The sequence below is a fragment of the Onychostruthus taczanowskii genome, unplaced genomic scaffold (assembly GCF_017590055.1).
Source record: "Onychostruthus taczanowskii isolate IOZ18803 unplaced genomic scaffold, ASM1759005v1 scaffold42, whole genome shotgun sequence".
NCBI classification, from domain to species: Eukaryota; Metazoa; Chordata; class Aves; order Passeriformes; family Passeridae; genus Onychostruthus; species Onychostruthus taczanowskii.
In genome coordinates, this window is record NW_024501682.1 from 1,120,091 (window position 1) to 1,147,728 (window position 27,638).

Below are 27,638 nucleotides of genomic sequence, written 5' to 3' on the forward strand. Positions count from 1 at the left end.
CAGCAAAGAGCTTAGAAACAGCCTCAAAGTTCTTTTTACTAGTGCAATTTTCTGAGCTTCAGTTTTCACCCTCCACTGTACTCCAACTAAAGGATTAAGCTCCTCTCACAACTTTCATACTTATCGACAGAAGGAATACCACCCAGTCAATCTTAAAGGTGCCAGCCCTCCTCAAGAGCTTTCTTTCAGAAAATGTGCTCAGGTAAATGACAAGCCAACTCTTCAATGCCCCTGAACCCCAGGAACTGCCACATTACCACAGGAGCAAACACCCCAATACATATCCTGAATCTGGGTCATCCGCAATGCAGCCATTTGCCAAAAATAACGGGACAGCAAAAAAAATAGGAGCATGGGTGAAAAGCTGCAAGAGAGCGAGGAGCAGATGGGACAGTGGGAAGGGAGGCAACACATCCTGACTAACAGTTAGCGGCTATTTTATCTATCTGCAGTTCGGCACACTGAAAATGGAGGGCAGGGTGTGACTGAGCAGCTGGGGGAGCAGATGGAATGGAGGAAAGGCTGAAAATTGTGACAAAGCTCTGCCAAACAGAATGTCAATTTATTTAATTTTTAAAGTGAGCAGTAGAAATAAAGATGGGTTGGGTCCAAGCAATGGAGCATCTTATGTTTGTTAATACACATTGTCAGTGGGTCATAGCGACAGATGTGTGTTTGGGAGACTGCAGAAACAAAGGGAGGGACTACACGTGCTCATTGATGACAACAGAAGTTATGCTTGAAGAACAACAGGAGCCAGGGAAAGGCAGCTCATGAGAGGCTGACATCTCAGTATGGTACATGTTCCTGCACTCTGAAGCTGAGGGACAGATGTTGAAAAGAGTAAGAGCAGAGACTGTAGCACAGAACAGAAGAGCAACAAAAATAAAGAATTCTGGTTGAACACATGTACAAAATATTGATTTATGAAATCATGTAAAAGAAATTGTGGAATTCCCAGGGCTGCAACGTACCAAGATTAGAACAGGCCTGCAAGAGGAAAGTGCACAAGATGTGCTACCAGATCTTATCCATCAATAACTTCCACACTAAACAGAAGAACAAATTTACTTCCTCATCAACATACACACTACCCTTCAGTAATCATGGCAATCATTCCTATTTGTTCTATTCTTCACCTAACTCTAATCCAGAAACACCCCATTTACTTGTTTGCTTCATTTTTCTGGCATTTCATTTTGCTTGCAGTTTTTCCCTCCCTTCTAACCAACCTGAACCGTGGCTTGAGGTCATATCCCATTTCTTTTCAAATTATATACTTTCCTTGCAAAGCAAAGGTAAAAATTAGCTCCTGGAAGGTTCACACATGAAAGCAGGAACTGACAGCATTTTTCCAAGAGACAGGATGATGCAAACAACCTGTAATTCCCTACATAACTCCCACAAAAAGAGGACCACACAATTAAAATCAAGCAGCTGTCAGTTAAGATCTATTTTCACAAATAGAACTTGATTCTGAATTTAGGAATAAATGCTATATATAGTATTTGAGAAGATACTCATCTTCTCTATTGATGTCTTACTAAACATTCACTCAACAAAACGCTGTCTTGCACTAGCACCATTTCATTTTTAGACTTTCCAAGAGATCTACATTTATAGCATCTCTCAGCAAACAGCCAACTCCCCCTTCTGTTTGAAGAAAGCCTCCTACCAGCCCGTGTGTATCCACTACACTTACAGATGCATGTGTGAAAGCTTGACATACACACAAGTAAATTTCTGTACTTTTACATTTAACTCTTCACTCTCAAAGAACCTGCCCATTTATTCTTTTTTAAGTGGCAGCTTGTGAAAAGTACAAAATGAACAGCGCTGAAATGCACCATCCTCTTTTCTGTTTTATGTTTAAAGCAGGGAATTTAGCCAAGTAATGGCAGTGTACACACTCCTGTAAATGTGTCTCATCTCTCACTGATTGAGAGATTTGTCCACTCTTCTCTGTGTCTAGGTCCTTGACATGCCTGTTTTTGTTCCTTGGGTTCGCATTCTGCCCATGCTGATTCTCTCAGTTCCCTCATCCACATTTTAACATTTTTACCTTTTAAATTGTAATCCAGTTAGGAAGGGATCCAACTTCACCAATCATTAGTGCTGAATTTTATGACTGTTACCAAATAAATAATACACAGTAATAATCCCTGTGGAGACATTTGACAAACACTCTCAGCAAATAAAGACCACTCTTTCCCTGCAGCAATGTTCTGTAGCTCAAGGTAGAGCAGGAAGAACAGAGTGCAACCTCTCCTCAGGACTTCAACTTGTTTTTCTGTAATTGCTGACATCTATAGCCTGGACTAACTTTTGAGGCAAACCGCAGAGGGAGGCTGTATTCATGTAACAGTAACAAAGAAGCACATAACCAGCACCATTCTGCCTTGTTTTCACACTGTAGCATGATTTAGTTGCTTTTCAAACAGCTTTAATGACCTAGCACCAGAAAATTGCCCAATGTCTCCAAAATGGAAGAGGAAGTAAATAATGCTGGTAGGTGGGATATATAGTTTTTGGTTTTTTTTTATGACAACGAAGCAGATATGCCAGGGGCTTCCCAACTGACATTGCTGTCTGGAGCAGAGCAGTAATCATATCAGAGAAATCACAATAGTTTCTCTACTTCTGGCATAAAAAATAATATTTCTTGCAAAGACAAGACCAAAAAAAGCCTCAAAAGATAGAAAACAATAGAATGTTATCTCTGAATTATTTCTGCAGTCATTTTTGTCATCCACCACACAAAATTCTGTATCACATTGCATATGCTTGTCCCTCTACTATATTTTCAGTTTTTGTTACTGAGTTTGAGATGAGAAGCTCCCTCAGCAAAGAAAACCAGTGCCACAATGTAAGTGTGTGACTGTGTGAGGACATTCTAGCACGGCACTCAAAAGGTTATGGGATTTACTTCCATTAAGACAAATGAAACTTTACCACAGAAGGGTGGAGAAGACAGAAGAAAATAAAACCAAGCAAAAGCAGAAACATGGCAAGAATTGCTCGACTCAGAACTATTTTTAGCAAAGCTAGAAGTCCTAGACTGACTAGGATGCACCAGGCAAACCATATTTACCTTTGATGATCATTCAGCATCTCAGTACAAAAGAGCACCTTGACTCAGCTTGCCGCTTCTACGTACCAAAGACCAGTAGTCACAAATCTGCCCTAACTAATGTTTACATCTAGAAGAACAAGTTTCCATCTATTTTGAGTCAGAATATGTCTACTCTGGACAGTAAAGATTTCTGGTTAGAGCAATGACATGGCTGAACTCAAGGTCAGGGTGGGCAGTAGGGAGTGAGTGGCAAGCCCCTTCCCCTAGTCTGGGTTTTGACATTATGGTTGGTACCTAGTCTCAAAAACCAATTCTGCATTCAAGAATAAGAGTCTGATTAAGGGAATCTGTTCATTCTTAGAAAGTGAAGCAACAAACTCAAACACTATTCTACAGCAAGTACATAAAGATGTTATAAAGAAAGAATCATTGGTAATGCTTGTAATTTATCCAAATTACCATGCTGCAATAAAAGGATTTAAGAATTATACAAAACTTGCAGCCATAAATTAAAATGTAGAAATCAAAGTATTCTATACTTCAACAAACCAAAACACTTACAAGGATAGTAAAAATTTAAAATATGACATACATAAAAGTAGTTGGTTGCCCAAAATGAATTGCTTATGGTGTGTGTAGTTTCATACCAAATAAATGCTACTCTGGACAGTAAAGATTTCTGGTTAGAGCAATGACATGGCTGAACTCAAGGTCAGGGTGGGCAGTAGGGAGTGAGTGGCAAGCCCCTTCCCCTAGTCTGGGTTTTGACATTATGGTTGGTACCTAGTCTCAAAAACCAATTCTGCATTCAAGAATAAGAGTCTGATTAAGGGAATCTGTTCATTCTTAGAAAGTGAAGCAACAAACTCAAACACTATTCTACAGCAAGTACATAAAGATGTTATAAAGAAAGAATCATTGGTAATGCTTGTAATTGATCCAAATTACCATGCTGCAATAAAAGGATTTAAGAATTATACAAAACTATTATTAAGAATTATACAAAACTTGCAACCATAAATTAAAATGTAGAAATCAAAGTATTCTATACTTCAACAAACCAAAACACTTACAAGGATAGTAAAAATTTAAAATATGACATACGTAAAAGTAGTTGGTTTCCCAAAATGAATTGCTTATGGTGTATTTAGTTTCATACCAAATAAATCTAAAAATAAGATCTTAAACTAGAAATTCATCATAGTATGATTTTCAGAAGAGAGATCTTTATGTCTCAATTTAAAAAAATCTTACTAGACTGAATGACATGTTTTCACTTAACTGAAGAACTAAAAAGATAAATGTTGCTATTTCAATTTAGATTAAAACATTAATTTTATCAATCTGCCAGCTTCACTCCCTTTGCTACATCTCCCTTTTGGATAATCTTCAAATATTTCTTCTTCAAAAATCCATTGATTTAAAGGTGTTGCCAGCTACTCTAAGGTTTAACTCATTCTAAATCTATTTTTATACCAAGATCTAGCTTTTTTATAGATCTGTTTTTCTACAGATCATTTTCCTTAAGGAAAGAGAAGGAAAAACTTCAAATCACTGTGAGAATGTTAGCCATTAGCATTTTCTTTCATAAATCAGACACATTATTTATTAAAAGTCAATACCAATTGTCATTGATTTCAAATGAGTTACTACTCGAGTCTGTTCATCCGTAATAAATTAATATAGAAACAGTGAAGCAAAGCACTACCTTGCTCAGATCTAAATATCACCTGAAAAAGTAAGAAAAAAAAGTTCTGACAAAAACACAATGAAACTTCTCCCATTTAATATAAAGTTCCCAGATTTACCCTATCTTAGGAAGCCTAGGATTTATTGTTGTTTTATATATAACATTTTGCTGAAAAGAAAATGCTAATTAATTCAGCTCTAATTAACTGAGAACTAACAAGTAATCAATACAGAAAAAAAGACATGGAGATCACTTCTCCTCACACAACTTACTGAAACACTAAAGTGCACAAGAGTGTAAGCTGAAAAGGATGTAAGAAAGATCATCAGCTCTTTTAGAGCTGAATGCAGGAAGCCAGCCACTGCTTTGAAACCAGTTCAAAGTAAAAGCTCCAGAACCACTTTTCTGGGTCAGGGAATTTACTGTTTTCAGTACATATTTGTTTATATGTTGATTTTACTTCTCACAAATAATGCCAGTGCGGCTTTGTTCATTCTAGCTCAATATGCCTGAGATAATATTTTAAACCAGTCAGACTGCTACAAAAGTGTGATTTCCCCATATTGTTTCATGCTGGTTTCAAGCACTGGGACTGAAAATACCCTAAAATCTGCATTAATATAGGTGATATATACATATATATATTTAGCTAGCACAAGGATTCAGGGAAAGATGAGAGCTGAAAGTGCTCTATTTTGATTTTTAATCTTCCTTTTGCAAGAGAATTGAAACAATATTGAGTGAGGGAAAAAAAAAGGAGGCAGTATTGATACCATTCTTGGTACTCTTAGTGGTCAATTCAATCTTAAAAACAGAGCAAAAATAAAATTAAACTTATACCTCTAGATTTTTTTTTACTAAGCACCTCCTGCTCAACTGAATTATATATCTTAACTTAGAATAATATATGAAGAGGTTTGCTGAACAGAATGGGTTAAAAAAAGCATAAACCTGTGCTCTGTATTTTTTCAAAAACTCATCTGCTATTCTGAAGACAAAAATAGACTTTCCTTTTCAAAAATAGCTCTCAAGAGCCAACACAGCAACTGAGTGAAGCACAAGAATGCAAAGGATTTCAGCTTGTCAACAGATGAAATTTAAGTGAAAAACCCATGCCCCAGAAGAGGGTCTTCAATACCCCAGTGATTAGACTTGCAGCCCACCCCTCACCAAGACAGGATGATAGGAATGTTTCCAAGAAACAGATTAAAAGGGGAAAGAGGAAATTTATACAGGGCACTGGGAAATTTTCAGTTCCTTTCAAATGTGGTACATCTCAGAGAATGTCGTATCACTCCATCCTTTGATAAGGAAAATGCAAAGTCCAACTACTCATCTGCCCCCCAGTATCAGCATTCAAGAAGAAAATGGGAATTAGTTAGAAGAGTGAGGAGAGAGCAGTAACGAGTGGTTTGTAGCTCATGTTCTTGCACAAAGCTCATGTTTTTCAAGGCACAGGGCAAATCATAACTTGGCCATAGCTGCAGCCATCTGCCTCCTGTACTAATGTAGATGCCAAATTTACATGTATAAGTAATTCTGGCTTCAGATTTATTTCAGGAAAAGATATGAAAGGGTCTTCTCAAGAAGGTCTACAACCGTATTTCCAAATAGAAATGAGAAACAAAGGAGACATGGAAGACACTGGATAGGCCTTTAAAAACAAGGGATGAAAACAAGGTGGAGGAAAGGGGTAAAATGCATTTGGTTGGGGATTTAATTTATACAAAAATAACCCTACTGCCAGCATCAGTTAACTATAATTAGAACTATGTGTTAGAAATTAATCCAACATATATAACCCCACCTTTATGTCATTATAATTTCTATGATATTTAAGAACTTAATTCCCTAGGATTTTTATTAAAATTTCTAATACAGTGACATCAGATACAAAAAGCAAGCCCCTACACTTTTATTTCCTTCTATAGCTGGATGCCTAAAAAACTACGTTGTCTTGGAGTCCAGAGACAAACATATGCATCTGGTCAGCTGGTGAAGCTCAGTTTCCCCCAGGAGGGAGGATTAATGGATCTGATAAATTCATTCTCTAGGAAGGTAAAAAATCTGCATCCAGACTATCACTGAAATTGCAGTGATGGACAATTGGCTGATATAAGGTAGCACTGGCTACTAAATTAGTGAGCTGTATCAGCTGCCACACACAGGATGCCACAACAGTGAAAACTGAAGTGGGTAGGAGGGACAACAAGCATCATTCCTGGAGCATCAGGACTCCATCAGGCTGCAGACTGAGTCTCCACCAAAACAACAACATATAGGAGTATGAATTCTGTGCAATTATCACTAGTAAGGAAGCAAGATATACAAATCAGTCTTACAAACAGTTATTAGATTTGGGGTTTAGTAGTGAGCAAACCTGCAGATTAACATGACCATCAAAATTTAAATAGTGGGTTTTGCATCTAATCGCACATCACAGTCAATTTTGTCCTTTGGAAATTACAGCATGAAGGTAAAAAGTATAAGTAAAATGAAAATATCAGAGGATTTCAAGGCAAAATAATGTTTTCTTTACTTGGCTCTTTAGTGGCATAAGATTTCCCAATGTAAGCTTGTTCCCAGATGCAAGCAGCTGCTACACACACATTTGTCCAGGAAACATATGGTTAGAAACATACACTCCTAATTTTAGTGAAGATGAATATTTTAAGGCCATCCTGGGTGAAATCAGAATACAAATGTTAAAACTGGCTTCTGTTCATCCCTATACAACGTGATAAGCATTTGCTTACTCTAGGACTGCAGAGGAAGCTTTTAAGACCATGCATATTTTACCATCTGCTTTGCTGCTGCTTTGCAAAATTCTAGTGATATGAACTCGTTATTACCTCAGATACTGGGTGGTGGGCAAGGGAATGCTAACTCTGTTATCATGATTTTAATCTTGTTTAAACCAAACTAGTAACCAGAAACTTCAGATGAGCATGGAGCCAGGAAGCAAGAATATGAAATGGAGAGAGATTCAACTTACAATTAAATCTTGAATAAGTGAAATTGAAAGTATCCTCTTGGTGCCATTCTCCACGATTACTCCAAGCCAATTAAATGCACCCCAGTACCACAAATAACTCTGTCCTCCATGCCAGTAGCTTACAAAGGCAAAAGTGAGGGCTGTAGACAATAGTGTTCCAAGCAAACTGGACTGAGATCCTCCCATTGGAACATAAATGTACCTGTAGGTGAAATGACAAATAAGCAGTGCTGTTAGAGATTTCACAGAAATCTCAGAAAAACATCCACCACAGAACAAATGTGTCAATTTGTAGTATAAAAAAGAATGTGAAAAAACTACCTGACATGCTCTATTTACAGAGCTTGCCCTATTTTCTGCAAAGCTGTAGATCACTTCATGAAATATGTGCATGTACCATTTGGCAAAAGGACAAATTTGTGGTCCTGGGAACTCTGCATTAGGCAAACATATAGCCCAAACTATATTCTCAAAACTGCAAATAGCAAACATTCAATTTTTTTTTTAATTGGAATAGTTCTAAGTCAGCTACAGAAATTACCTGGAATCTTCATGTGAATTTAAATTATAAGATTAGCAAAAAAATTTAAAACATTATATAAAGTCACATACAGTCACAACCCATAGAGTATTTCCCATATGTCAGAAATGTTGATGCACGCAAACATACTTCATTACTAAAACGTTGTAATTTCTTTCTTTTAAAATATTTCATTAAAAATTATGTGAACTGTAAATACTTCCTATCTGGTTCTTCTATTATACTCTCAGGATCATGTCAGTCTGATGACCTTTGGAGAATCATACCAAAAAAAGCCTGGAAACTCATATGAAGCACTCTCCGTGCAATTATATTCTGCATTTAAACTGAACCCAGGAGTCATAACCTTAGTCATTAATTGATGCTTATAAGTGTCCAGAAAGCAGTGCTTCTTCAGAAGAAAACACCAGAAGCAATGGGATTCTGAAAGCTGACACTATTTTGTGGGTCATTTCACTTCCAGCCTGAAGAGCTACATCCACTCCCATCATTTTCTGATTAAGGCATGACCACTGGCCAGACACTGTCTGAAAGAGTTGCATATTTCTGTCAACACTTTGAAGAAGCCCATCAGGCAGGGGAGTCACCACCCAGCTCATGGGTACCAGCAAGGAGATGTGGTATTGAGAACCAGCAGTGACAGCTCTCCTCAGCTGTCATTCCTTTGGCATGTCTGTACTCATATTTGAGACTATTCCTACTTGCTAAGATAATTCAGGGATTTTTTATTTTCCAGTGAAATTTTTATCTCTAGTTATCAGTTTTGATATTCAGGGATAAATATGTTTTTAAAAATTTAAAAGGGAAATTAACACACTGCTTATTCATAATCTTAGGAAATAAGAAAATAAATAATGGGGTAAAATACAGTGATGAACATAATTAAAGGGTAAACAAAACAGTCATTAAAGAACAAGTGTCAAATTCTCTAAATTCTTTCTTAGCAAAACATCAATACACCTTTTTAATTCAATCTGATACAGGGAACATCTGATTACATGTTTTTCAGTATAGGTGTGCTTTTTCACTATGCATATGAAAAATAAATAGAAATTAAGATCAATACTTTCTATTTATGCTGTGCTTTTCTTCTCTCTCCCCTTCCTATGTTTGAACATAGGAATTGCAATCAATTAATCTAATGGCAGAGGGGTTTACCTTAGCAGTGTGCAAGCAGTGAATGTCCTGCAGGGCTGTGGCACAGAGGGTAAAGAGAGCAGAGCTGCACAGGCAGCCTCCACTGGCAATGGCATTGCCAGGAAGAGCTCAGCAGCATCAACACATTTGTTTCCAATTGCAGCTCACTTTAGGTTGGCCTGAAGGGCTTTCAGCTTACTGTGCAGAGAAAAATAGGCTATTTTCTGATTTTTATTGTTTAACAACAGCAGTTAGATAATTGAGCAGCAGCAACTCATAATTCTGATTAATGTTAAAGATTAGTGAAGTTTTAGCTCGTAGTGAGGCTGATGGCAAATGTGCAACTGAAAATCCACAACCTGTTTGAAGAAGGACAGAAGCCAAAAAGAATAACAAAATCTTTACTAACATTCTGACCTTGCCCTCCAGTACTGTGGAAAGTCTGCCTCCCTGACCAGAGGAGAAATGGAAAGCAGAAAGCAAAGCCTCTCTCCTTCCCTGCTAGTGGCATAAGGAAATGGACAGGCAGCTGGCTGCCATCCCTTGTCACAGGGGCAGTAACCACCCTCAGATCATGTGTCTTGCCTTGCCCTGTCAGGGCATTCCCAGTGGCAGCTTTACAGTGATTATAAAGGACTGATAGATGTTGAGTCATTTCTCTTGAACAGAGTGAAGTGCAATTCTGTAAGTTTCTGTATTTTTCACTCAGAAAAATCTCGTGAAAAAGTCATTGCTACATTACAGAACACATCAGGGGAAAAAAGTATTGGCTACCTTATCATCCACGCACATCACACCCATGTGATGTACGTGTGCATACGCTGCTGCACTGGCAGGCTTGCATACAAGCAATGGGCAACTCACTGTGCAGCCAGGGACAGAGGCTCTTTGTGCTCTCTGGTTACCAAAACACTCCAATAACCAAAACTGTCTTGCAAAACAACCATGCCAGAACTCTCATTGCTGCAAAGATGCATTTTGCTTATTTTAGAGCAACCTGGTAGTTTACAGTCTAATTTCTTTACACTTCCCCTATGTGTTTACACAGGAAAAAAAATCATTTGATTACAAAAAGCTACACAAACACTTAAGTGTGAGGGAGAATAACCCTGGGAAAAGCATTATTAAACCAGATGATAGAAGAAATACATTAGTTCTGTATTAGCTACAACACAACACACACTTTTCTTTATACTTCCCCTATGTGTTTACACAGGAAAAAAGTCATTTGATTACAAAAAGCTACACAAACACTTAAGTGTGAGGGAGAATAACCCCGGGAAAAGCATTATTAAACCAGATGATAGAAGAAATACATTAGTTCTGTATTACCTACAACACAACACACACTTTGTAACTAACAATTTGTTGTGTTTAACCTTGTCCAGCCGCTATACCCTGCAGAGCCCCTGGTTCACCCTTCCCCATGGGAAGAAAAGGAACCTCTTACAGTGCATTCAGAAAGTTGTGCTGCCCCCCACTTCAGTAAGAAAATCTGTGAGGAGGAAAGGAAGTAGGCACGGAAAGAGTTTAAGGGGTAATGGCTACTACTAATTGATGTATTTTATATCTGCACGGCTCCTAACTTTTCTTCTTCTTACCAACACTTCCATCTACCTGCAATCTCTCCCTGCAGTCCCTTTGTACTGTGAACCCTGTACTTTACTCAAGGTTTACAAAAATGGAGAGGTTGCTGTAGAACATGCTGACCTGCTGCACCATAAGTAGAACAGCATTACATAAATATCTCATTTTAAGCTTCCATGCAGCTTTTAAGATTATTCCCATTTCTAATCACAGAAAATCCACACAGAAGTTCAAAATCCCTGGTTTGGAGTCTATTAGCACATAAAAGTAAACATGGGTAGTCATGACAGCCTAACTCAACTCAAAGGAACACCCTTGTAGTAGAGTTTCTTAAGAAGCTCTTGAACAGATGACGCATTTATTCTACATGTGTAAGGAGGGCAGAAAAGCTAGAAAATGTGGCACCAACAGACAACAAATTTATCTTAACATACAGAAAAACAAAACTCAGCAGTTACTTGGTGGTAAATAAGTCAGAGGTGGAATAATAAAGGAAAGCAGCATAATATTTTGCAAGGAGAAAAGGATATTGAGTTAAGTAGATTTGAGGGTAGTAATTGGTCGTGTCCCTCCAGGTTGTCTTAGAGGGATGGTCAGCAATGGTGCCCCTTAAGATCCATGAAAATTACAGACAAGAAGATTAGACCTGTGGAAAATGCTTAGTATCAAAAAACTGCAAACTAGGTGAGTATTTAAAAATAAAACATTAACTTAGGGGGCCAAAAGTCAATCACTGGCAGAGCTTCAAAGGAGACATTTGAAGGTGAAAGAACAGCGATTTCTAGGCAGACTATCAGAGAGGAACATGTGAACACCACAGGCCAGGCTTTGCCAGCCATTCCTGGGCTGGGGCTGGCTAGACCTCCTTTAAGGACGACAAGGGAAGGTACTTCATGCTGTCAGAAGAAAAAGTCATGCATGTAACATGGAGAGAAGGGGGAAGAGAACTCCACGTCATTAGAATCTCAAAACATCTGGGGTGTGTTAGAAGCACATAAATACAAATATTGAGAGAATGTTATATAGCAAAAATTATTTGCATGTACACCCCCAGACCTGATATGACTAAACATACATTCCTAGCCTTTCCCCTCCCAAGGCAAAGATGTCAGTCTTAAACATATTTCTGTGTTTTCTATCTTTCTATTTCTCTTTTGAATTCATACTAAAACTTACATGCAAATAAACATGCTGCTTTCACGAACAAAGCATACTTTGTATGTGTCTTCCCCAACGTGCATTACTTTTAGTCCAGGTACAGCAGTTTAAATTACCTTATCCACAGCCAGCAAGCTGTTCCATTTACACAACTTATCTTAATTTTAACTCACTAAGTAAACATTAGAGAATTGGATAAAATATGCAAATGGTACCATTTAAATCCCTACAGTAATGCAAACATAAACATAATAGCTGAAGTATTTAAAAGTGACATTTACTTACAGAGAATACCTTTTATATCCAATAACCATTTTGTTAGTTTTCTTGAAGTGGTAATCTCCAGAACAATCATAAGACATCTGACAACCATTCCCTTGAAAAACACACTACATTATGAAGTTTTTATTCTGGTAACTTCAGAAGACCTCTAAAAGAAGCATTTTTAATCAGTTAGAATCATTCAGGAGGGCTATTGTTCCTTGAGATCTCCACATACTGCTCTTACTGCATGTAATTTTAAACATACTTAAATCTTCAAGTAAGTGCAAGTAAAGCACCCATTTAACTGCTGCTCTGTCCAGGACCTTTCTTCAACATGTGCCTGAATTTCTTCCTGAACTAAGGTAATACAGCAAGGTGCATGCTATACATGATTTTTTCCCCTCTCTTAGGCATTGATCTTGGAACATCTAATCCAGAATGAGATGAAATGTGAAAAAAAAAAAGGAAAAGTTAATTTGCTTGTAATGGCAAAGTAAATACAATTAATATATGAGGATTTTGTGTTTTATGTCTGGGAGCATTCCAATCTCTCTGGAAGTTTCAAAGTATTCAAGGGTTAAGTGTGTGACCATCATACTGTTTTGAATTGGGCAATTACAGGGACAACACAGCAGAAGTTTAAAAAGTGATAATGCAGTCTTGTTCTTGCATCCTGACTACAGAAAGCGCTTGAGGCTCTGTACAGGGAGGGTGTTCATTTGTGGAGACGTGTGAAGACTCTTGTCCATGCAGCACTATGCTGGAGCTGGGCTTCCTTAATTCCTTATTGTTTTTAATACTCTCTTCATGGCCTTAAACCATTGACTTTTTTTCTGCTGCATAATAAAAAGATGTCAGGCACAGCTCTGCAAATTCTTACTTCTGGGTGAGTTCTCATGATTCGTGTTTTGTCACTTCAAGCTGACACTGACTTGAACAGAGCTACACAGAGTGCATAAATAAAGCACACCTGTAAGTCTTTGCAAGACTGGGTCCTACAGGAATAATTTGTTTTAAATCACAGAAACATCTCCCATAAACACGACTTAGAAGGCTGAGCCACTCATATTTGCACCTGAAATAAAGAAATAACCAGAGATACTTCGAATACCATTTTGCAAAGTTTTCAATAGGAGACTAAGACTTGTTCTGTTAAACTCCATTCCTCACAGTCTAACAATTTTGCTTGCTGTTGGCAAAGCTTTTTAAGCTCTATAAGAGACTCCCTCACCTCACCAGCTTAACCTGATGTTTAGAGACCTTGACAAATGCAGATCCTTTAAAATATTTAAGCTGATTTTGGCTGCAGGCAAGTCTTGTTGCATTACCACAAAAATGTTTAATGAGAAACTAAGTCCACTTAGTTTACAAAGCATTAACGAGAATTTTCATATGCAAGAACACTCAGCTTTACAGATATGAAGTGAATTCTCATTCACTTCACAACTGTTCGCATGTTTCCCAGCAAAGACTGAGTGAGAAGTTTCCTACTAAAAAACTGAGAAGTGTTTAAAGTACTTTTCTTCTCTTGCATTCAACACAAAAACCGATATGAGTCGAGTCCATATGTCAAAGGGCAGATAAATGCAGAATACTGAATAAATAATTTTGACTTCACTCTTCCAAGGAGGCTCACATTTTCAAAGAGATTCATTTATTTCAAATGAAACTTTAATATAAATCATAATATTTCCTTCTAATGGAAAAAGTTTCATTACTGATGGACTGCTTTGTTTAGTTTTCTTCCAGCTGTATCTAGGAAAGAAAGAAACCCTGCCTACCACCACCTGTTTGCAGTCAAATGCAAAACTACCAGTCAGCTGCCTTTGATCAGAATGGAAATGGGAGAGCTTCCAGAAGACCAAAGAGCCAAAAGATTGGTTATAGCATTAAGTTCAAACCAGCACCCCAAACATTTTGCTGACAGTGGAAGCCTAGATGTTATTGCCAAAACAACCTAGACTTAAGTGCCTAGAGCTCAGCTACTGGGGGGGAGAGGGCTGTGTCCCCAGCTGACAGACGGAGCTGGGCAGGAGGCACTCCTGCCTCCTCCCATAAGGAGTCTGCAGAGCTCCCTGAAGCTGTTCTGAACTTAACTCCCCTCAGGGGCCCAATTCACTCCTGATATTCACAATACACCGACCACGTGCTGATGATATCTAGGCTCAGCAGCACAACAGGCAGGCTATATACTCCTTTGAAAACACAGCTAGAAGAGGGATATATTAATAGCACTGTCACTCTCTGCTTATAAAATGGTAGAGGTCAGGCTCTTTGCCAGGGAGACCAACATATCTTGCCTCTCAGAGGAGTGCTCCAGCTGTCTGTTACCAGGCTGCCACCAGGCAGAAAATAAATGAGAATCAAAGAGTGAATATACAAGAAAAAAAACAAGTCTGTGGCTAGGGCATTACTCAGAGAGGTGTAGATATTCCGTCCAGATTTCTGCACCAGGAATTGCTCATTGTGCCCTAAAGAATCATTAGACAAAATGCATAAGCAACACCATGAACAAAATAATTCTTTTTTCCCCACTTATTTTCTTTACTTCTCCCAGCTTTTACACTGGATGTGACAGACAACACAGAGAAATTCAGTGGGAATTACATACTCCCTACTGACCACCAGGTAGCAGAAAAGCAGAAAGGATGAATTACACTATTAAGCTGCAACTCAGTAAAATCTGTCAAGAAACCTCACTGACTTGGGTTCAAGCCAATCGCTTTGTAGAGAATTAAGATCCAACCTAAGGGCACAGAAAAACTAAGCCCCTACGAGCTGCTCTATGGTCAGCCCTATCAAACTCCACACATCCCAAGGGATGTGCATGTTAAAAGTGGGCCAATACCTCAATAACTATCTCATATCTTCAGGTAAAATGCTGCAGGATTTATGACAGGCAGTTGTTGTCACCAGACTGGTGGGAATGGATGTACCAGCACACAAATTCCAACCATGGAACTGAGTGTACCTTAGGGACAGCCACTAAGTACTGTTAACCACATACATCACAGTAAAACGGAACAGTAAAGGACTTTGGGTGCAGTATTCTAGAATCAAAAAGATTCAGAATCAAAAAGAGTCATCCTCCACAGACAATGGAATTATTGTCCCCCGTATAAACCCAAAATAAACAATGAGCAAAGAGAATGAGTAACCTTTTAACTAAAGTATTATTTATACCTATGAGCTGTACCTTGATAGCTAATAAAAATCTTTGTTCGCCAAAGAGACTTTTAGATTTTCACCAAGGGATTCATCCTGAAAACTCTTATGAAAGTTTAAAGATCAAAGTAGCTAAAATATTAAATGTAACTAATTGCTGGATATGTTCTCAAATAATGTTGAGAGGAACAGGGTTCCTTTGGATGATCCACCCTTATGGGGTGGCAAGAACTTTGTTAATGGACTAATGAATTTTCATGGAGTCAGTGAAGGAATAGTAAAAGAAAACTGTACAATAGAACACAGAAACACAATTATAAATTTAACAGGATTTAGTAACATTCCCCTTAAGAAGAAACCTAAAACTACAGTAGTTAGGGGTCATAAATTTAAAGGATTGATATGCTTTAATTTTACTCAAAATAGAAATAGAACTGGGAGTGCTGAAACAAATCAGTGTCTGTATTATACCACTGCCAGCAGCAACACCACTGTGAAACTCCATCAGCCTCATTGCACCAAGCACACAACAGAAGCACACATTGGAGCCCTACATCCACCACAGTGCAACAGTGGGAAATAGGAAATCAGACCTCTGATACTGGGAATAGGATCTATTGGATATGCGGAAACAATGCCTACAAATGGCTTCCTAAAGGATGGTTTGCTTCCTGTTTCCAAGCAGTGTTAATGCTTCCTCTTAAGGTACTTTGGCAACAAGCACAAGGAAGACTTAGGGCCAGGAGAACATTTTCCATCCAGGGAGTCCAGGTTGATCCACAATAAACTCCTTTGATTTTGGGAAGCAAAAGATTATTGTTCACTCTATGCCCCATGCGGCCTTGCACTATGGAATTTATATTAATAAACTAAATCGACTATTACAAGAAATGGTGAACGATACTATTAAAATATCAAATAGCATGTCCTATGAGCTCCAACAAACATGAATGGTGGCTGTACAGAACTGCATAGCCTTACATTATCTGCTTGCTAGCCAGGGAGGAATGTGTGCTATTTTAGGACAGGAGTGTTGCACTTACATCAGTGATGGGTTTGAAGCCCAACACACAGGAATCATCCTGATAGAAAGAGTAGTGGAAGACTAGCAGAAAGAGGAACACTCTTCTTGGTGGGATTGGCTTACTTCATGGCTACCAAATTGGACACTGTTACAAAATGCAGTCGTGGCAGTCATTGTAATTATTGTAGTATGTGTACTTCCTTGTATTATGTTCAATGTTATAGATGTTGTAAATCTTTGTGCTGAAAAATGAAGTATTGAGACTTGTCTGAAAAAGACACAGTCTCAAGAAAAGGAAGGACTGGACAGACAACACAGAGAATGGAAACTTTTAGTTCCTTTGAAGTTATAAAATAGAGCTTAAAGACTAGCTAGAAAGTCAGATTAAAGAATGTAAAAGTAGACACACAGGATGTTAAATGTAGTTGGAAGCAGTGGATAAACAGATCATGAGGAACCTAAGTGGTTTTTGTGGCAAAGGTATATAACAAGAAACAGTGCATGCCCTAAGAGAAGTTCAAGGCAAGGTCATTTGCAAAATTGAGGGCTCTCAGTACATATGACCACTTTTGACCCATTTAGATGACCCTCTAGAACCATAAAAAGACTTCCAGTAAGAGGCAGAGACATGTAAAGTAGTTCTACGAAAAGGGATGATTATGTATTAGTTAGGAAATACATTGTAATGAATGTGTATGACCACAAGGGATTAAATACTGTTGTAAAGTTTTACAACACACATTCGATCAGAGGAAAAATCCTGGAAAAATCCAGGATTGGAATCCTGGAATTTAGATTGGAACAATCCAAATGCGGCCAGCGCTGTAATAAAGAATGCCTGCTTTCTAACACTTCAAATTGTGTTACAAAGTTTATAATCTGGGCTATTTCTACATCAGATGGCCCAGCTCAAAATTCAGAACTCTGCATACCTCAACTGGAGGCTGTATAGGCATAATTTTCCCATACAAATAAAACCTTTGCAACAACTCTCTTCCTTGCCATCTCCCTTCTCTTCATAACAGTACATTCACAACAGCACATTTTACAGTCGTTGTCAACTACAGCTGAAGCAACAGAGACCAGTTTTTCCTCTGCATGTGACTGCACATATCAAACTGTTTGTGCTACAGTTAGTGAAAAACTGTTAAGTATGTGCCATTTGTTGCTTTCACCACACCAAGAATAAAGTACTGCATTTTCTCTCTTCTCTTAGAAAGCTGATTTAAATTCCATAAGGTGTAAGTGCAAGCTATTTAGCCATTCTGCTAATCTTAGTATGCCAGGTACATCAGAAAAAATGTGGATTCATCTGTATGTGTGAATTCAGATGTTTAAAATACACTCATCACCATGCACTTAACAGCTGCCTTTTCCAGCACGCCTCTGTCAAAGGAGTGCACGAAGTGCAGTCACTACAACAGAATCTATTTATTTTCCCTATAAAACCATTTTTGCTTAGAGACAAGGTAATAAAATTAAATAGACCTCTAAAATTTGCTAGGTAACAAAAAAGACTGTTTAATCTTTGCAGACTCCTTTGTGGAGAGTTTGATGATGCTTTTGCATTTTTACATCCCTTTGTACACATGCATGTCGAAGGGCACTGTTAGTATCCACAGACCATACAGCAGTTTCACCAAACCATGAAATACCTTTGCTTCACTGTTCTATAGACAAACAGAAATCAAGACATCAGAAGACTTTCACTTGGGTGCATCAGAAATACAAATTTGTATGTGACCAGAATAATGTTCAAAGACCAAAGTCAGTGAAGACTCGGTAAGTATTACAATCTTCAAATTTAAACCAAAATCAACAATATGTACTTCAATGGATCTCTGAAATAAAGGCATGTAATTAATGAAACACAGAAATACGGAGGAGACATTGCATAAATATGGCAGGAAACTTGTGGAATGTCAAAGTATCTGCTTAAGGAGAGCATAGCCTCACATATTTCTCCAAACTGCATGTGCACAAAGTTTGAAGAGTTAGATTTTTGACATTATTCTAAACGGAGTAATTCACTCATGTCTCTTGAGCTCACATTTCTTAGAAAATGCACTTTGCAGTTCTCTGAAATGACTATTTATAAAGTACAGCCAAGGCAAAGCTGGGATCACTTAAGATTATACAGCACCTTCCACAATAAAGAACTTCTCTACTCTCTCCAGTCTGTGTCAAAAGCCCTTCACACACCAGCAGAGTTAAATCACCTCTGATGTAGAGTACAATACATATTCATCAGCTCAAATCAATCTAAGTGAGAATGAACATAAATTTAATTAAGCAAAGTAAAGCAAAATATTTACTTCTGTTGAAGTAGCACCCTTAAATAATGATCTCCTTTTTTCTCATTTGTAAAGAAAGAATAGACACACACCCCTAACGACCACCAGGAACAGGGTTCACTCCAGATAAAAACTTAAGTGGAAAATGTCAGTTCCTCTGAAGTCAGTAGCAATAGAGGCTAGAGCTAAACAAACCAATAAGTTTTAAGCATAGAGCAAGAAATTATTCCAATGCAAAGGTAGAACTTGAGAAAGAAATGCTGTAGTTACAGCCAGAAATTTAAATATATATGTAAGGATGGGGAAAAAACAGTAAAAAAAATGGGACAAAAAGCAGGTGCATACTCAAGGAAAAGGGAATGGTAAAAGTGCCTGGGAAAAATCATCAGTTAAGGTGTCATGGAAAGTTAAGTAGAAAATGTACCATAAATCTTCTTATCCTGCTACACCGAGCTGTTTATCTCTCCAGTTGTCTAAAGGTATTCTTTTTGTTAGAAAGACAGAACAAACAATGATTGATAAAATAATGATTTTGCATTGATCCTCATGAAAAACCTCAAGATGGTGAATTAACAAAACTAGTTTTAACTGGTAAGTACAAATGTAGGTCAGAAAAGACAGAAAACAGGTTAAAGACCATTAAGGATATCAGCAGCATTCTAGTCAGTGTGCCTTGATGAAATTCTCTGAAAGGTATTCAAGGAAGCATCTGGTTTACACAGTGGGTCACCAGTGCTTGTTTTTCAAGTTTTCCGCTTCTTGAGATTTCAACAGACTGTAAAAAGCAAAGAAACTCCTTTTCTTTCTTTAAAAGTGGGGGTAACCAACAAGAATAAGAAAATTTCATCCATCTTGGGAACTGCTCAGCAAATTCCTGGTGGTACTTGGGAACACACTATGAAATAGCTTGTGCTCACCTCATCCCTAGGACTGAGGGCTAGCCAGCTAAGAAACAGCATTCAAAGAGGTAAGGTAGTTTCAAAGAATTAAATAGAATCATCAACAGCAAACTGGCTTATTTTCCCTGAAAAACCTCAAGAAAAAAACCAAATCTGTCAGTTAAAGTCTAACCAGCAATCTAAAGAATGTCATGGTAAGATAGCTTTTAAACTGTTTGAATTATTCACCAAATATTAAACAAAGCACTTAAATTGCTTCAATATTCAATAACTGCTACCCCTCAGCAATAGGATAGGCTGAAAGCTCCACATCTGGGAGAGAATCAGACAGTACAAAGTCCCTCCATCATCCTGCAGTTTTGCCGTGAGGCAGTGAAGATGACACAAAAACAAGTGCATGCACAGACAACATCCCGCCATGCTAAAAGCAAACATGAGGTTCTGGACCCCAAAGCAGGGGTGATGCTGGATGGAGGTGGTGCATTTGTTCTTGACCCCAGCCTCACCTGGAAGGCAGCAGGCAACCACTGCTCTCAGCTACTGATTTTCCACCATCTTGCAGAGAGAGGTCCTTCATTAGAAAATGACTTTTCAGGGTCACAGGCCATCACCCACAAGGCTATCACTCAGCTTGGAGAGCGGAAAGCAGAGCATTATCCAACACTTTCTGCCTTCACACTGCAGCAGATATCTGCCTCCAAGAGCCCCTTCCCTTTCCACAGAGAGGTTCCTTCAGAAGGAAGGATGTGGGGGTACAGCATCCATCAGCTCCTGGCTGAGACTCAAAGCTAAGAAGCAATGAAAAGGTACCTGAATTTCAGGTGTACCCTCACCAGTGATTTGACTCTTTGCCCTGAAGCAGACTAGAAATGCTCAGCCAGTTTAAGTTGTAGTCTCCCATTCTCCCCTACCTCTTGCCTAAACTTCATAATTCTCAGTTATGAGCTCACACAGTGGCAGAGCAGAGCCATATGCATAGAATTCATGAATACCTAAAAGCCAAATGTAATTATGCGGGGTCAAGCATGTTGACAATATCCTGGAACATCTTCTGTTTACAATGCAAATATTTTGTTTGACAGCACCACTGCAGAGATTGATAATGATTATCCATCATTACAGTACTGTTTATTAATGTTCAGTGAGAATTAATGTGAAATTGAGTGGCTATAAAATGATACCTTCTCATTTCTACTTGCTTGCACAGTTGACCATTAGTAATGCTAAGCTGCCTTCTTTGTTTCTCACCTTTTTCTACACACTAAATATCCTCTAGTCGCACAACAGCAGCCCACTCCATCCTCTTCTTGTGACCATCTGGCAATTCTATGACTGTCTCAGTCTCCATTCTACCCTGTATAGTGAGAACTAAGAAGAGTTTATTTGTTCCTAAAACAAAAAGCTGGACCGTATTTTCTTTTATTGTCAGCAAATTTTTTTTATCAGTTTCAGGTGGATAAGGACCTGGAATATGTGCTTGTTTTCATTTCCAAGTAGCTTTTGCACCAAGCATTCTCTTCTCTACCCCTAAAATTAACCCAAATGAAATATTTCAAAATAGGAATTGAGGATTGAAATTGAGGATTGAAGAATCAGAAAGATTTCTTGACCTTTCACAGTTAAGAGAGAGACCATGCTACAATTAACTGCTATTTCAAGAGAAAAAAGCATGGAAAAATTGCGTGTTTATACTTCCTTTTCTGTAATTTGTGTATTCACATGAATGTTTTGCCTGGACCCTTGCATGTTTTGTGAGGTTTGTGGAAGCAGGGGTGGTGTTCATCAAGAAGAGCACACATTTATCACCAGGGTAAAAATATATTAATTTGCCACTAACTTAGTCTGGAGATTTGATTTAGCAGAGTGAACTTGACAGATATTTCTTTCCATTTGAATGTTAGCTCAATTTCCAGAGCACATGCATTAAAGGATTTCCATTTTATAGTTAAAACCAGTGTATCATACATTAAAAATTCTTCTCTATAAAAACCTAATACTACATGCAAGATACAATGATTTGCTCATCTCATACACTTATGGGCAGAATAACTGCACATAATTATGACCTGGCTGAAAACTTTTCATCTTCTAAGCTTTCCTGCATGTTCACTCTTACTATGCTTCCACAATCTATTGATATTTTTACTTGCATATTTATTGAGAAGTAGTTATCAAACCATCAAAAAATACAGTGCAAACTAAACTACAATCCTTAACACTAAGGCTGCCAGTTAAATCCTCTTCCAAGCACATGCATGGTACTAATTTGGCAGCTAAGCTGGGAGGTATCACTGTTAAGCTCCGATTTTCCTTAAAAAGCAAACATACAAACACTCTTCTCTGCAGCTCAGACTCTCTTCTGTGCCTTTATGGGACAAGCTGAGCATATGACACAGCCACCTGAGGTAATCCCTCTTGGAGAGCCGTTGTTCCCTCTCTCCCTCATCGCCCCTCCTCCGAGCTGGAACGCACAAGCTGCCGGGCTACTCCTGAGATCTCAACAGGCAATGGCTTTTCTGCTCCTGCCTGGCATGATGAGAAAGGTTGGAAATCAAAGGATCTGAACATGCACTCATTTAAGCAAGCTCCAAAATCTCTTTAAAGCTATAGGCTTTATAGAGTAACAGTCCCCTACAGCTCTTTAAAGCCAGTAACGGTTGGTGTTACAACCTCTAAAGCATCCACTGCTGGCAGAAGGTTGAACATTTCCAGCAGGGCTGCTGCCATTCAGAGAGGGAGGCAATTTTTAGCTGCTAGTGTAACAACCACAAAGAATGAACAAAAGTGAATGCAGGCTACATTTAAATTACAAATTGAGTTTTATGCGTAATTCTAGTTGTGTAATACACATTTCTTCACAATGATAATGCCTGTGTTCAACAGCATCTTTGCACAGATATAATGCTTTGCTCATTGTATCTGAGAAAGAAAACCTGTTCATAATTATCATACATTTTTAAACCTTTCTAATAGAGTTCAATATTAAATCTGAGTACATTCAGTGATGGTAGCCTAGCTGTGATTCCAGTGACTCTCGTTTTGCTGAGTAGGTAGAGTTTAAAATCAAAAGCAAGGGCATTCTTCTCCATCTTCTACCTTCAGCTGCCTTTGCTATGCTTTTCACTTTTGACAAGAAAATAGCCATATTAAAAACCACCACATATTTTAACTCAGAATTCTTGAAAGGTAAAATGATCAAGAAAACATGTTTAAGATCAATCTTTGGTTTTGTGAACCAAACATGTGGGAAATACTTCTTGTGTGCTGCAGGCTTGATTCCTTCCTCTTGGCTTTTTTTGCACTGGGTGCAAACAAGATGAAGAAATGGACTGCATCAATTGTTTACTGTGTGATCTATTAAACTGATTATCTTCTGTCCTATTTTATTTAAAATTGAAGTGTAATATTGAAAATTAACATCCCGGAATTATTTCAGTATCACTTCTACTCTACTCATTGAGATTCAGTAATTAAGAAAGCATTCTCTTTCCACATTCCTTACAGCAAGAAATAAAGCAGCAAAGAACTTACTTGTTGCTGAATCCAAGTGTTTTATCTTCTCTGTACATAATCCTGCGAGGGTCAACAATACCACACAGCCATGTCAGACTGTAGATCGTACCCAAGATCAGGCAGCAGCCTGCTGTATGCAGTGCTTGACATGCGAGACAAGTCTGTCCCATCAATGTTTCAAAATTTTCTAGTTGATAATGCTATTTAGGTTTAAGGTTTTGCCAGTTCAGACAAAATCCTTAGAGTACAAACCCTGTTCTGCCATTACTGGCTCTGAAAGTCATTATGTGAAGGAACAGGACAAGTGATAGTACAAACCAATGGTGTATTTAAATACTACTGAGTTAAACTCTACTGCCATGTTAGGCACAGACCTGTCTTGCTTAATTGGACAGAATGTACATGCTTAACAACAGACACACGTAGTTACATAACATGTAAAACCCAAACCTTTTCAAGTGATCCAAGGCATTTTCCATTCATACATTCACCCCATTTTAAACAAATAGCAACTGACAGCATGTTTTTTCTTTTTCTCACAGGCTCCTGGATTGCACAGACAGTACTTTTTTCCAACATACTCACTGCTGCAAGTTTTTCTCTTATTTGCCATGCCTGGAGGACTCTCTCAGAAACCAAACCCCTTCAGGACTACCACTCACCAAATCTAAAGCACACAGACTGATCCTGCACTTAGGGAGAAGTATTCAACTATCCCATCCCTGCCTCTGGAAAAGGTCACAAATTAGGACAGCATCGTGACTTGCACAGTGCAGTTCCACCATCCTCAACACAATAGCCAATGTCCCTGACTGAACATTCAACAGTTTGGCAGGAAAGCAGTGAGCCTCAGGCAGGGTTTTACCAGGCTACCTTGGTTTCATTTCTGAGGGAGTCAGTATCTCTCTGCCAGGTCATGCTGTACTGGGCTTATCAGAGCTCTAAGGAGCACAGCAAGGCCTGTATCCCTCCAGCTATCATTCCGCTAACTCCATGTGAATCTCTCCATGTACATGTGAGAGAGAAAAGGAAAGAAAATGTCCTGGGGTGACTTTATGAAGCTGGCATCCCCATGGTCTGTCTTTTTGCTCAGAAATGTTGCTTTAAGCTAGGCCCAGAGAGAGAGAGAAGTGGGGAGTGGTGGATTTTTTCCGTGCTATATTCAAAACACAGAGATAAGCGTTCAGCTTTCTCCAAGCTTGCGGCAGTGCTCAGAGAAGAAGTTCAGAACTCAGAAGTTCTCTGTCGCACACAGAGAGAGAGAGAAACTGGGAGTTTTCCTTGGGTTTTTTTGCTGTTCTTCCTCATTAGCTATGGGAAGAAAGTTTTTTCCAGAGCTGGTATTTTTCTGGAACTGTTCAGCTTCTCTCCAGTCCAGAACACCAGGACAGTTGCCCAGGCCCCCCCAACCCTCAAGCTGCTCTGCAGCCTGAACACTGGGTCTGAGCTCCAGAGGGACTGAGAGAGACTGAGTGAGCCGAGGCACACCCCACATAAGGACTCTTTCTCTGAACCACAGAAGGACTTTCTGAATTTACCATCTCTTCAGTACAATGAGAGGTTTCATTGTTTAACATTATTCACCTTTTCATGCTTGTAAATACTTTGTTTGTTAAATAAACATTTTTTTCCACTTTTCTGTAAGAAGATGATCTCCTGAACTGGTTAAGGGAGGGGTCGCTGAATTCTGCCCTTTAGGGCTACATCCTTTTGGGAAGTTCCCTTCCAAATTTGTCCCAAATGAGGTCAGAAGAAAATGTTTTACTGACAGCACTTGACTGCATCAAACGTTCTCTACTGACCTCTGTTATAATATGAAAATAATTGTTTGACATGTCCACCTTCAAATCCTAGGCTTTCTAAAGTTATCATGATTCTGACATTAACAACAGAAATAACATGACTAAACAAACTCCCCAAACCACTTCATATAGACTCAAAGTTTTAACATCAGCTTCATCTAATAGCTAAGTGATTGAACTCACACTTCAAAGGATCCATCTAACTGTGCTGGCACCATTTGCAAGCACCCTACTTCTGCTCATCAGTAGGTTTGCAGAACTGGAGAAAAGACTGTGAAAAGAATTTAATGTGGAGATAAACTGCAGAAGGACAAAACCCCAGCATACTATTTTGTTTCTTTTCAGCATCATTTTCTTCCTATACAACTAAAATACAAGACTCAATTTATGAAAATTAAAGCAGAGTGAAGAAGGAATGAGACACAGAAATTAAGTGTATCCTAGAAATTTGACATTTGACCAATAATGATGGAAATGGATTTACTACCCATATGGTAATTATGTTTTCGAATTATATCATAATTATTCAAATGCAACTGACCTTGCCATGTATAACTCTTAAGAACTGCATGTACAGTAGAAAGAACAGATTTTAGACTGCTCTCAGGCTGAAAGTTGACTATGCTGAAACATTGCATACTGAGGAATAATGTGTTCTGACTCAGTGAGAATGAGCTGACTGGAAACAAGGTGAGAGAATAATTAAAATCTGCATGGCACCTGGAAATTAGAAAGTGATTTAAGTCCAAAGTGTCATTATTATCAATGTATGAATACATATCTCTTTGGGGGTGAAAGAACATATAGGAAGAACACAGCTAGTAGTTCTTTATTCTCTAGACCCTTCAGCTTATCTATGAATTCTCCACTGATGTGTCTCACGCTAAAAATTTTTTTTAACAAATTTCTAGACTTTTCTGTTGAGATATTATTTTCATCTGCATATTTGGGAAATTTGCCATCAAAAGAGATACTATCTTCTAAAGATATATTATTTTTCTAAAGAGACATTATTTTCTTCTGCATATTTAGGAAATTTATTTTCAAGGCAGATAAATTACCATGTTGTAATCAGTCTTAAAATGCATAGGAAAATACCTTTGAAATACACAATCTGATCTAATAAGGTACAGTTAAAGCTTCACATACACTGATGCATGAAATAAATACATGGAAAGCCATATTGCATCAAATACTAAATTAAACAAGATTTGTCATAAGTGCCATGGTTAAAATGCACATTCTGTTCTGTCACACAAGAAAGTTACAATGAATGTCATCTTAACATAGTTTCTTCTCTGCAAGTCATGTGTGATTCAGGGTATTATATCAATTCAAAACAATACTCAAAAGACCTCTGTTTGTTCCAAAGTCAATTTCAGGCACTGGTAAGTGTTCTCTGTTTCCTTTGAAACAGTCTGTGCTGGTTCAAACATTATTGGTTGTTCTACAAACACTCTTATCCTAGACCCATCACTACAGTATCTGAATGCACTCTAGTTGTATCTTATGAACAAACAAACCCACAAAAAACCAAAACTGAACGCACCATACTCTGTGGCTTACTCACTCATCAGAGAGGGAAAGATGTGTGTGCAATACAGCACAGCAGTATGACACAAAGGGAGTCTGCAAACATTTTCCAAAATTCATGGACAAAAAGGTGATACCATGGCCCTTTGTTTGGGTAGGTGCTCACTACCAAGGTGTGACTTTATGACCAAATGAATTAAACTCCTGGAAAGATCAGTCTTCAACCTGCATGTAGAAAGATTCATTATCTTTGAGGGTTAGGGTTGCAGACTCTGGTTGGCCTCCCACATCTTCACAATGAAATCTTTTGGATCTCTCAGTCCCACAGGGCCCAAAATTTGAACTTGATTAGTAGTTAGGAGAGTAGAAGTAAACAGAATGTTAGTGGCCTATGGTAGTGAAGAGTTCTATACTCAATACCAGCTGGACCATTCCATGTACATGATCACACTGGCAGTCTATCCAGGAACAAAGGTTCTCAGCAACAAAAGCTAAAAAAGGACAGAGCATTCTGTGAGTGTAACAATAAAGATTCAAGAACACACTACATTGTGTTGCTGAAGACAGCTAAGCTAGAGACTATCAAGACTGTCTGTACGGTATAAAAAGCAATCAGTGAAAAAATACAAAACACTAAACAAAATCAAACAGTGTTGCACCAGAATCTAGTTCCAAATCCTGTCCTGTCCTCTCCTGACACTTGATTCGTATAAGCTAGTATTTGACTACACCACAGGAGAAAATTGCTTATCATATTTCCCATTACACTTTTGTAACTATGTATGAAAATAGGGATGCCATCTATAGATATGAAACATTGCATAATGACAGCCTACAAACATAATATGTCACCAGAGGAAAAAACAAAGATGACAAGGAGGCTGTAAACAACCTAAATCAATCCATTGCAAGGATAATAAGAACCACCCTCAAAGTCACCCTTCCAGGGGTAAAGCCAATTGT

General features: G+C 38.3%; 1 protein-coding gene across 2 annotated transcripts in view; it reads right to left on the reverse strand.

Annotated features, from left to right (window-relative positions):
- Positions 1–27,638, reverse strand: part of HHAT (hedgehog acyltransferase) — a 147,251-nt gene that overhangs the window by 64,852 nt on the left and 54,761 nt on the right. For both annotated transcript variants that reach the window (XM_041413563.1, XM_041413564.1), the window contains exon 10: positions 7,759–7,960. In XM_041413563.1, the coding sequence (XP_041269497.1) occupies positions 7,759–7,960 (202 nt within the window). The remainder of the gene's footprint in view (positions 1–7,758; positions 7,961–27,638) is intronic.